This window comes from Ipomoea triloba, chromosome 8, assembly GCF_003576645.1.
Source record: "Ipomoea triloba cultivar NCNSP0323 chromosome 8, ASM357664v1".
In the NCBI taxonomy this organism is placed as follows: Eukaryota; Viridiplantae; Streptophyta; class Magnoliopsida; order Solanales; family Convolvulaceae; genus Ipomoea; species Ipomoea triloba.
In genome coordinates, this window is record NC_044923.1 from 17,369,509 (window position 1) to 17,382,093 (window position 12,585).

At 40.9% G+C, this 12,585-nt stretch overlaps 1 protein-coding gene across 1 annotated transcript; it reads left to right on the plus strand.

Moving 5' to 3' along the window:
- The first annotated feature begins 9,268 nt into the window (after positions 1 to 9,268).
- LOC116027052 lies at positions 9,269 to 12,193 on the plus strand. The gene has a single exon (XM_031268478.1). The coding sequence runs from the start codon at positions 9,269 to 9,271 to the stop codon at positions 12,191 to 12,193; it is 2,925 nt and encodes a 974-aa protein (XP_031124338.1).
- The last annotated feature ends 392 nt before the right edge of the window (positions 12,194 to 12,585 follow it).

The window sequence follows — 12,585 nt, forward strand, 5'->3', positions numbered from 1 at the left end:
TGTGAGTCTATTCAACCCCCCCTTCTAGACTCATATCGCTACCATCGGGACCAACAAGTGGTATCAGAGCAAGTTACCTTGAACGGTGAACACTCTGTGTATACTGCCTGGTGATCCTTTTTGAAAAATTTATCAAAATATTTTCAAACTTTGCACTATGTCTAAAATGGAACATCATAGGCATTTTCTTATGTTTAACTTGGACAAGTTTGATGATTGGAAAGTGCGCATGCAGGCTCACTTGTCTGCCATGCATGATGAGATGTGGGACGTGATAACTATTGGACCCATCCAGATACTACAAGTGAACCCCAATCGTGTTGCTACCGATCCGACATCACCAGAAATGATTCCAAAGGAGAAATCCTTGCTGACTACCGAAGAGAGAACCCGAGTAAATCTCGACAATATAGCCAAGGATATACTCTACAAGGCTTTGGACGAATCATTGTTCCCGAGAGTAAGAAAGTGCAAGACTACTAAAGAAATCTGGGATGTACTTATGCTCATAGGTGATGGAGACGAACAAGAGAAGGAGAACAAGCTAACCATTGCCATGAAGAAGTTTGAAGATTTCAAACTCAACCCAAAGGAGTCCATAACTGAAATGGAAGCTCGGTTCATAAAATTATTGATGGAAATCAATGATCTTGATGAGAAAAAGCTAACACAAAAGGAGATAAGCTTGAAGATTCTCCGAGGACTACCCAAAAGCTGGGAAATGAAAGTAGTAGCCATGCGAGATCATAGAGACCTCAAGACAACGAGCACTACTAAGATCTTTAGTGATCTGAAAGCCTACGAGTTCGAGAAGGAAGCTCAAAATGATGAAGAACCTGAAACGAGAAACATAGCCTTAGTTGCAAATCATCAACCTTCATCATCAACACCAAGGTCGAATACTAACCCCTCATCTGATTTTTTCACTGACGACCAGCTTGCTTTGTTCATGAGAAGGTTCAAAAGATTCATGCGAAAGAATCAATCCTATGATAACTCTGACAAGACGAGAAGAATGAAGTATCGAAGCAATGACAAGGCTAGCGGATCCAGAACACATGAGAAGGATGAAATACAAGTGCTATGTTATAACTGCCGAAAACCTGGACACTTCAAAGTCGAATGTCCATATCCCATCGTCAAGAAGCATCCGGACGAGCACAACTACAAGAAGAATTTGGGAAATTATCACAACCCGAAGAGTGCATCAAATGATGCTGACGAAGAGCCAAACAAAAACCAGAAGAATGATAGGCGAAGGAAGGCTCTAGCTGTAGAAGAGAAGTCAGGAGAAAAGAACGACGAGTCATGCACATCCAGCTCTAGTTTAGAAAGTGACAGTTCGGAAGATGAGAAAGGACTACTGTGTCTTTTCAATCAAGAGGACTCAGATGAAGAGTTGTGCCTTATGGATGATGAAGAAGAGGTAACTTCACAAAACCACTCTTCTAATTATAGTTCCGAATCCACATATCATGAAAACCCTAAGGAAGCATTTGAAAGAATGATGAAGAGTTTTGATGGTATTGAGGATTCACACTTAAAACTCAAAGAAGAGAATGCCAAGCTATTGGCAGAAAGACAAGATCTCGAGGACTTAAGGTCCAAAAATGCTGAGATGCTTGAATCTATAAGCCAGCTTGAGAAGCAAGTTCATCTTCTTGAGGAAGAGTGTAAAGCGAAGGATGATAGAGAGCAAAACTTGCGTGCGGTACTTGCGACATTTACAAATTCATCTAGATTAATGGATCGAATGGTAGATGATCAAAGACCATCAGGGAGTAGAACCAGACTCGGCTATAACTCCAGCTCTTGTCAACATGTTCTCTTAACACGACCAACTGACCCTTCTACTAGTGGAGGTTTAAGCTCCGTCTTTGTCCAAGGACAAATTGAAAATCTTGAGCCAGTGATTAACGCCACAAATGGAACAGAACCACAATCAACGAGTCGATCTAATGATTCGACTGAAACATGTATTGTGGAACCTACGAGAGGGGATTTCCAAAACGGTAACCCGAGAAGTCATCAGACCCCTCGGTATTGACCTCGCGTACCGAACCATCACGGTCGTATCGCAAATGGTCAACCACTTGGGAATAACCAATCTAAAGGGAAACTCCAAGGCAATAAGAGGCAACATTACTCACAGAGGCAACGCAAGGATATGCCTCAGGGAAGACCGAACTCTTACCCGAGTAATGTCAAGAATTTCAAAAAGTTCCCTAGCAAGCATAGAGGTGGAGAAGGTACTCGATATCCGAGTGATGAGGACTGGCTTATGGATTATGAACCAATGACGAGAGCAAAGTTTCTGCTCCATCATAGACATAAACAGACCTTATACACTAGAGTTAACACGAATAAACAAACACCTTCTCTTCAAAAGGTTTATTCACCGAAGTCACCTCAAGCCTACTATGCTATCCCTTATGATTATCGCGTGTTTAATGGGTATCGTGGACCGAGGATGAACCTTACGAGTTCTAGGTATGCATGGATGCCCAAGCTCACCGCTAACCGACAAGGACCCAAGAAGGTATGGGTACCTAAAAATACTTAATCTTTGAATGCAGGGAAACAGGACCATCTGGTATGTAGATAGCGGTTGCTCAAGACATATGACTGGAGATAAATCAGAACTGAGCAATTATAAAGCGAAGAATGGTCCTAAAGTAGTCTTCGGTGGGAACTCAAGTGGACGAACTATGGGTACCGGAGATGTTATGAAGAATGGTTTAATCATCCAAGAAGTCTCATATGTTGAAGGATTAAAGTTCAATCTTTTAAGCACAAGTCAGTTTTGTGACAAAGGATACAGAGTTATATTCTCACGAGATCTATGTCAAGTTATCTCAGAGCTATCTCATGAAGTTGTATTGACAGCAAAACGAAGAAAGAATTGTATGTTTTCACGTGGGAAACAGTGAGACCAAATACCTGCCTAGTCGCCAAAAGTAAGAGAGATCTAAGTTGGGAATGGCATCATAAACTCAATCATCTCAACTTCAAGGCCATCAACAAGCTTGCAAGAAAGGAACTGCTTGAAGGATTACCGAACGTAATCTATGACAAGGATAAAGTATGTGAAGCATGTCAAAAGGGAAAGCAGATCAAGTCTTCGTTCAAAACGAAATCTCTTAACACCAATGCAAGGCCATTAAGTCTACTCCATATGGACTTATTTGGACCAGTTGATCCAGTTAGTCTAAGCAGGAGAAAGTACACTCTTGTGGTAGTAGATGACTACACAAGATATACATGGACATCGTTTCTAAGAAAGAAGAATGAAACTGAGAAAGTCCTTCCAAACTTGCTCCGAAGACTTCAAATCGAAAAGGATCTGAGTATTGTCAAAATCCGGTCTGATCGAGGAACTGAATTCGTAAACAAAGTCATTCAGGATTTCTGTGGACAACACGGTATACTACATCAGCTTTCAGCAGTAAGAACTCCTCAACAGAATGGTGTAGCTGAGAGACGCAACAGAACCCTCAAAGAAGCAGCAAGATCCATGATTGCTTTCTCAGGCTTACCTAAACGGTTTTGGGTCGAAGCTATAAACACTGCTTGCTACACTCAAAATAGATCTCTTATTCATAAAGATCATGGAGCTACACCTTACGAACTCTGGAAAGGCAGAAAACCTATTGTAAAATACTTTCATATATTTGGAAGTAAATGCTTCATCCACAACAACGGGAAATCACATCTAAAGGCTTTTGATGAACGTGCCGATGAAGGAATATTTATGGGATATTCTGAAAAGAGTAAAGCCTTTCGAGTACTGAACAAGCGAACCATGGTGATAAAAGAATCAATACACGTAGTCTTCGACGAACCATCAAAAGAGGGCGTGGTGATCTCTGACAGACAAACTGATGAAGAAGCGAAAGATAGAGAAATCGAAGAACTATCCGAAGGATCAGAATCAGAAGACGACGATTATCCACTCTTTCCAAATTTTCCACCGAATACTTCATCTCAAACCGAAGTATTACCGAATGATGGAAATGAGCCAATAATTCAACAAGATGGAAGCAATCAAGGCGAACCCTTTATCGATGAAGGAACACCTCCTTCCACTTTTCAACCGGATCTAAAATGGTTGAGAAATCATCCTCAAGATCAAATCATCGGTGATATACATGATAATGTACGAACTCGTGCATCCATTCGGGAATGCATGATGGAATGTTTTATATCTCAAAATTAACCAAAGACCGTCGAAGAAGCACTGAATGACTCGGACTGGGTCATTGCCGTGCAAGATGAACTACATCAATTTGAGAGAAATGATGTATGGGAACTGGTTCCACGACCAACTCATCAAAACGTCATTGGAACCAAATGGGTTTTCAGAAACAAGATGAATGAGCAAGGAGTCATTGTTAGGAACAAGGCTCGGTTAGTTGCAAAAGGATACTGTCAGGAAGAAGGGATCAATTTTGATGAAACCTTTGCTCCTGTTTCTAGACTCGAAGCCATAAGGATCTTTCTAGCATATGCTGCATGGAAAGACTTTAAAGTCTATCAAATGGATGTCAAAAGTGCCTTCTTAAATGGGCTTTTGGAAGAAGAAGTATACGTCGAGCAGCCCCCAGGTTTTGTCTCTGAAGTCGGGATGGATAAGGTCTATAAACTCAAAAAGGCTTTATATGGTTTAAAACAAGCTCCAAGGGCTTGGTATGACACCTTATCATGCTTTCTTATAAGCTGTGGATTCACGAAAGGGATAGTTGACAAAACCCTTTTTAGAATAAAAATGGAGATCATATCCTGTTGGTATAGATATATGTAGATGACATCATCTTTGGAAGTACCGATTCGGATCTATGTGAGAAATTCTCAAAACTCATGCAAGGAAAATTTGAGATGAGCATGATGGGAGAATTAAATTACTTTTTGGGTCTTCAAGTCAAACAAGAACGAAATGGGATTTTTATCAATCAAGCAAAATACACCAAGGATCTCATCAAGAAATTTGGAGTCGATGGGAAATCCTCAGTTAAAATACCCATGAACACTTCGTTACGAATGGATATCGATAACGACGGGAAGGATGTAGATCAGACGAAGTATAGAGGAATCATCGGTTCTCTATTATATCTTACAGCCAGTCGACCAGACATATCATTTGCTGTAGGGGTATGTGCTCGGTTTCAAGCCAATCCGAAGGAAAGTCATTTGAGTGCTGCCAAAAAGATACTAAGATATCTAAAAGGGACTCAAAGTGTGGGACTTTGGTACCCGAGGAGTGACACCTTCGATTTAGTTGGATATTCTGACGCAGATTTTGCTGGTTGTAAAATTGATCGAAAAAGCACATCAGGGACATGCCAATTCTTAGGGGGAAGGCTTGTCTCTTGGTTTAGCAAAAAGCAAAATTCTATTGCTACAAGCACGGCTGAAGCCGAATACATAGCGGCTGGTAGTTGTTGTGCACAAATATTGTGGATGATGCAACAACTCAAGGACTATGGCGTATCTGCCAAAGAAGTAAGCATTATGTGTGATAACACAAGTGCTATCGCCATAACCCAAAATCCTGTGTTACACTCAAGAACCAAGCATATTGATATAAAATATCACTTCATTAGAGACCATGTGGAGAAAAAGGATATCAAACTTGAGTATGTGAATACCGAAGACCAGCTTGCGGATATTCTCACGAAACCGCTTGCCGAAGCAAGATTCTCTAACTTGAGGCATGAACTCGGTATGATCGAGATGAATTAATGAAGAGACAATTGAATCGATCCAAAATTGAAGGGACATATCAGTTATGACATCTTGAAATTAATGCTCATCAGAATTAGAAGTTCACGGATTCATATTAATTGATAAGCTCAGAAATCTTGGACGGTTGCAACTTTGATTGGTCACGTCAAATGGATCTCAGCCAATCACAAAGCCACAATCTCTCTATAAATAGATCACAACCGAGGAAGGAAGAGGTATCCTAACACCTAATCCTTTGTGTTGTCTTCTATTTTGTAGGAATGGATAAAGGGAAGGGCAAGAAAGCGTGTTCTAAAGAGAAACCCGTCAAGAAAAGGTTCTCCTTTCGGTTGTTGTTGAAAGAAGGCACTAGCAAACTCAACAAGTTGAGAGAGGAAAAGGGAGAACCACTCCAAGGTGACACATCTGCACATCCTCTAGAAGTCTCTGACTCGGATTCTGAGGATTTCGTGCCCAAGCCACCAACCATGTCAGTTCCAGGCTTCTATTCTAAAGGTTTAGCTCCACCTAATGAGGAACCCTTCTGGCCAAGGCTAACTCCTCCACCTTCCATGAACGATATTGGAGATGATGCCTGGAATGACATCCAAGGATGGTACCAACGGAATCAGGCTCCAAACCAGCCAGTGAATGCTGACCATGACGAGGACTATCTTCGCTACCTTGCGATGCTTGAACTAGATGATATATCTGACAAGTCCTCGGTGCTTGAAAATGAACCTGGTTATGGACCCATGGCTCCATCTTGGATCCCTGACGCTGCCCCAAGTGCTCTACCAGCTCCAAGCCCTCCTACCACGGAGAGCAGCCAAGGACAAAGCCTTATGTCTACTGCCAATAGTAGGCATGCAAAGAATAAGGGCAAAGGCAAGGCAAGAAAGTAGTTGTCATGCCTTGTAACAAAATCAGGGTTGGGTTGGTCAGTCCAGTCTGTTATCTTGGATGTCACTTTGTTATCTCTTTTTAATGGAACTATCTTTTGCTTGCGTAGTCTGTCATTCTCTTTTCCGAAGTATTAAAATTTTTACCGAAGAATGACAAACTCAATGAGTACCGAAGACTGATAAAGCACAAAGCACATGTGATGACCGAACCCATACTGACCGAAGGATATAGCTACCGAATCCTTAACCCCGAAAACTCTCTATGTGGTTCTCGTGATCGAATGGTCAAATATGTATCGTGCTGAACAAGTTTCAGAGTGAACCTCACTTATAACCGTTCAACTTGAGAACGTGGGATCATGGTGATACACGTGTCGACGCCCTATTTGAAGTAAATGCCGAAGCATGCGCTCCAACTTCTCTGAACCGTCTGACATGAAAGGACAGGCCATCAAGGATGTGATGGTAAAATGAGTGCATTTCTCTCTCCTCATTAAATAGCTATTTCATCTTATGGGAAAGAGTTAATACCACAAATGGTCCTCTGACTATTGGGGTAGTACTCCTTTTAGTACTCGACTTTCAATTCGACCACAAATGGTTCTCTGAATTTCATTTTTGACCACAAATAGTCCTTTTGTTAAAATTTCTGTTAAACAGGTGTTAAATCTAGGGGTATTATCGTCAAATTGATATATATAATGTTCATAAAATAAAAATGTTTATAATTTTTCACCAACAAGCATAATTGAAACAATTAACAAATATAAATACTCATAAATAAAAAGACAATACACTTTATTCTCGTAATTATGCGTACAAAATTAAGATTTAATATTAGAGCTATCTATTTTAATTTAACCAACAGACTAAAATGGAAGATTTTTTTTAAAAAATCTTGCTTTCATCATTTTCATGGTTGTTCATACATGGTCGATTAATAATTTTCACTTTTCATTAATCGATCAAACATTTTGTTTGGGACATGACTGAAAGCTGCTACAGTTGAATTAATATAATTAATCAAGTACAAATTGCGAACATTAATCATGGATTTTTATTTAATTTGTTCATTTATATAAGTTCTCACGTCCATTTTATTTTTATATTTATTAACTTAATGTTTATTAATGTTTGAAATTAATTATGTTGTCATATAATTCTAAAAAAGAACTAATCATAAGAATATTAATCAATTTGACGATATTACCCCTAGATTTAACACCTATTTAACAGAAATTTTAACAGAGGACTATTTGTGGTCAAAAATGAAAGTCAGAGGACCATTTGTGGTCGAATTGAAAGTCGATGACTAAAAGAAGTACTACCCCAATAGTCAGAGGACCATTTGTGGTATTAACTCTATGGGAAACTACCCTTACCAGTACAAACCTCATATACGACTTTATGCCATTTTTGCCCCCTCATTAAAGGGCATTTTCGCTCCACTTTTTCTAAAATGACCTGATCCACCCGATCCACCATCTCTCACCATATATAACCTCTTGTACCTCTTACTTTTTACCGTTTACCCTCCCAAAAAGCTTCTTCTACCCTCAAAAACCCTAAAACCTCTCCAAAAACACCAAAAGTTGGAAATAATGTCATCATCTGAATCAAGTTCTTCGTTTGAAAGTTCAAGTTCCTCTTCCGATGAGGTTGCTAATGCTCATGCGCCACCGCCAAAACCCTCACCCTCGCCGGAAAAGACATCGGCCTCTCAAGAATCTTTTAGACCACCACAGATCATAACCCGCCCATGTGAAGATGTGGAAGTTTTCAAGTTCTTCTCCACCGTTGTTAAAGGTCAGAAGTCAAACCATTGCATGGTTAAAGTCGGTTCGATGCTTGATGTCGACGGTTTTCTTGATAAAGTGCTTGACAAAGACTTTGGAAGTCACGTTGTGAAGTGCCTTGAGGATGGTAATCTTTGCAAGTTTGTTACTTTTAAACATAAAGCTTGGTATCCCATTGATGTGACACAGTTCTACATTAATGCTGAAATACAAACTGTCAATGGCGTTCATGAAATTCACTCAGTGGTTAATGGTACTGAGGTTGTGATCACTCATGAAGACATTAGGAGAGTTTTTGACTTTCCTATCTGTGGGGATGGCTTCCATCCGGACTGCTCTGAGAAGAAATATAGCAGAAAGAAGATGTGGAAAAAGATACAACCCTCATCCTTTCCATCTATTTTGAAGAAAAAGATGCTGAAGCTGGACTATGAATTTGTCGTAGACATCTTGAATAAGATTGTTGAGAGCAAACAATCTGGGACTAATGATATTTCTGACAAGAAGATGCGGATGTTGTGTGCACTTCTGGAAAATTACCCTGTTGATTGGTCAAGGGTGATTTTTAACTTTCTAGTGGATAATGTTCAAACAGGTATTAATCCTATGACCAGATGGATTGTTAAAGTTCTTGGCTACGGATTCATGCTCAGTACTCTTCTGAGAGATAAGAAGGTGAAGTTGCGTATTGGAACTGCCTCACATAGAAATCATTATCACATGACCTCAAAGCCTCCTAATTACCTCAAGAGAAAGGCAAATGAACTGGAAGCTGCCTTGAGAAAAGAATAGAAGAAATCTAAATCCAAATCGTCCAAAAGCTCAGTTGGACAGGGAGAACCTGAGATGGCTAAAGGTCATGGTTCGGAAGGATCCACGCACCAACCAAAGACACAACCCGAACCATCAAAACCGAAGGCCTCCAAACATGATAAATTCTCAAAGCGCACCGAATCCTCATCCGAGGAAGAACCAGAAAAGTCCTCTAAAAAGCGCAAGGCAGGAAGTTTGGAAGCTGCCCAGAAGAAGAAGTTAAAGAAACACAAATCTAAACGATCTAAGAGTTCGGACGAGAAGGATCCCACCGAAGTCTCTGAAGGTCGCAAGACTGAAGGGAAGCAAGCCGAATCCTCCCATGTAGAAGAGGTGAAGGCATCAAAAGAGGTCACTAAGAAGAGGAAGGCCAAACAGCTTAAACGTCCGAAAAAGAAGCAAATGACTGATCAAGTTGACGAAGGAGAAGTGGAACATGAAACCCGATCAACTGCTGTCTTACCAGCAGAAGAGGAACCGAGGGAAGCTCAACTTGAAGAATGTCACCGAGTTCTTCCTCCTCCTCTTGATCTTTCCAGGGAAGATACTGATGAGGAAGATCAAATGCCTCTTACTAGGCTATTGAAACCGACAACCCCTCAAATCGAATCACCCTCTGTACCATCTGTCTTGGAGTCCTTACCACCTCCCGAGCCTTTGGTTACTGAACCTGAAAGTCCCATTGCTCCCATGCCCAGAACACAACAGCTGGTAATCACTTTGCCACGTGAAAGAAATGAGTCAGGCTTCGAATCCACCATGATAGAAGATGAATCTGAGGGAGATGATACTGAAGTCTGTGATCAATCCTATCGACCAATGTCTGCGATAGTTCAACGACAAATCACAGAACATTTGTCTCCTTCCATGGCCCATATAATGCTCGCTCTTGACTACATTCATCGACACCTCTTTTTGCAATGGCCGCGTGTGTCAACTATTCGGATTGAAGAAATTCCACCTGCAACAACCGAATCTGAAATTCCTGAATCAGCCCAGCAACTTATCCTCCATCCTGATTCCATTACTCAACAGATTAATGCCGATGCAGCCTTGGCTCAACAGTTGGCATATGAGGAATCTGAGGCTGAAATACCTCCTGCCGAAGCATTCATTGCTGAATCTTCTCACGAGGACATTTTGAGACAAGAACTCGCTCGAGTTTATAACTGGCAGAGGTGGCAAATGTCGAGTCTTCGAGTTATTGCAAGTACAATCAGCGAAATGGCCGAAGAGGAAGAATGGGCGCTGGACTGGATGGGCACACGATCTATTTTTGACGCCACCAGACCCGATGAAATAGAAAGAGTTTTTGCTGAAAAACTACAAGGACGAACTACTCGGTTTGGCAAGACTGTGGTTTTGAATGTTGGCTACCGAACTCCTCGGGAACGCCTTATGCTAGAAGACATGCAGATTGCCAAAATCCACAACATCTCTCGAGCGCAAACAGAGATAAGAGATCTTAAACCAGATGTTGGGCCGAGTCGTCAACAAGATGAAGATGATGCTGAGGATTCAGATTCTAATCAAAATCAAGGATGCCGTGATCAACATCATAAGAAGGATGATGATGATGATGACAACGATGATCCATCTGGAAGTCATGCTCCCTCTTCCCGAGCTGTAAACCTTCCCAACACAAGAGTTCATACAACTTGTGCCAATGATGAATCTAATCAGAACCATACCGATGAGCCGAGGTCTGCTCCCACCGAATCCATGGAAGCACAAATCCTGCTAAGTCCTAGTTCAGCCCGAGATGAAACAATGGAAGCATCTCGAGGTGCGAATCATGATGGCTTGCAGATACTTGATGAAACAATGGTTACATCAGATCTTAATTTGGTTGATGTTGAGGTAGAAGTCTTTCCTGACTACACTTCGGATGGAAACCTGGAAGCATCTAAAAGTGCAAGTCCCGAAAACTTACCCTCTCCAATCGACGACTTAAATCTTGCAGAAAGCCAAGAACTCGTCTTAGTTGAAGGTGAAAACATGGAAGCACCTTCCAAGGACAGTCATGGTCCATCTGCTGACTCATCCAAGTGCTCGGATTCTTCTGAGGTAATCCTTGATACCTCTTCTGCTTTCACTTCTCTGTTGAATGCTATACAGGGATTAGCGAGGACTCAAGATTCACAGTTTAAATCTCTTAATGAGTCCATCACCAAAATCAAGAAGGATGTAAGAAGGCAGAAAAAGAAGTCCTCAAAATCTACCATTGATGAAAGACTTACTGCTCTTGAGAAGAAGATAGATACTGCTTTCTCTGAGAATCTCATTTCTCTTGGATCCTTGAAGGACTCGGTAACTGAAATCAAGAAAATACAGCGTGATCTGGTTACAAAGCATGCCTTCATTAAGGAACGTCTTGACTTATCCTACTCAAAGCTTGAAACTGTCTCCGAAAGCCAAAATGCAACAGCATCTCTCGTCTGTGAATTTGAATGGACTCTTAAAGAATTGCAAGTTTGCATAAATCGTTTGAGTAACAAGGTTGATATTCTCATCGAAGTCAATGATGCCAACAAGGGGGAAGAGATGAAAGGAACGCCCCTGAACACTTGCAAAGGAAAGGAAATTGTCCTAAGGAATGATGATCAGGACAATGATGATATTTCACGACAAAGGAAGGCCATCCTGAATCTTAGAAAAACTCCATCTCTTTCACCATCTCCGAAGAGAACGCAAGATAAACCTACAAGTGGTGAACCGAGTTCTAAAAGGCAAAAGAAACAAGGCAAAGAACCGAAGCCAATGAATCGAAGAGTAAATGGAGAACCTATCGAGTATGTTCCATACAAAGAAGGATCTGGAAAGAAATGGGAAGAATGCAACATTCCGCCTTTTTGGAACAAAAAGCAACCCATGGACAGGATGAATTTCTTAAGAGATCACAATGAAAGAATCTTTAAACAAAGGAAGAGAGACGAAGAGATCTTCCGAATTCAGTAGGAAGAACAGAAGAGATTTGAGAAAGTCATGAAGGAACTCGAAGAAGCAAACAAGATAACCAAAGCAGCTGATGGACGAACCAAAATGAATGGCATTGCTCAAATTTTGACTGCCATGCAACAAAGTTTCTCCGATGGAATGAATGCTCCCGAACTAATAGCATGGTGGGACTGGGGAGTTATAAGGGGAGAAAATCTTGGTGAAGTAGTCCAAAACTATCTGATGCTGAGGCTACACCATAAATATGCTTTCAAGATTGAAGGTCTCGACACTGTGAAAGCAAGGAAAGAAATCAACGATATGATCCAACTCCAAGAGTATGAAATTTGGGAAAAAGAGAAGAAGAAGAAGACTGGTGAAAGCTCAAAATAAGAAGAATTTCCTTTCTGTCT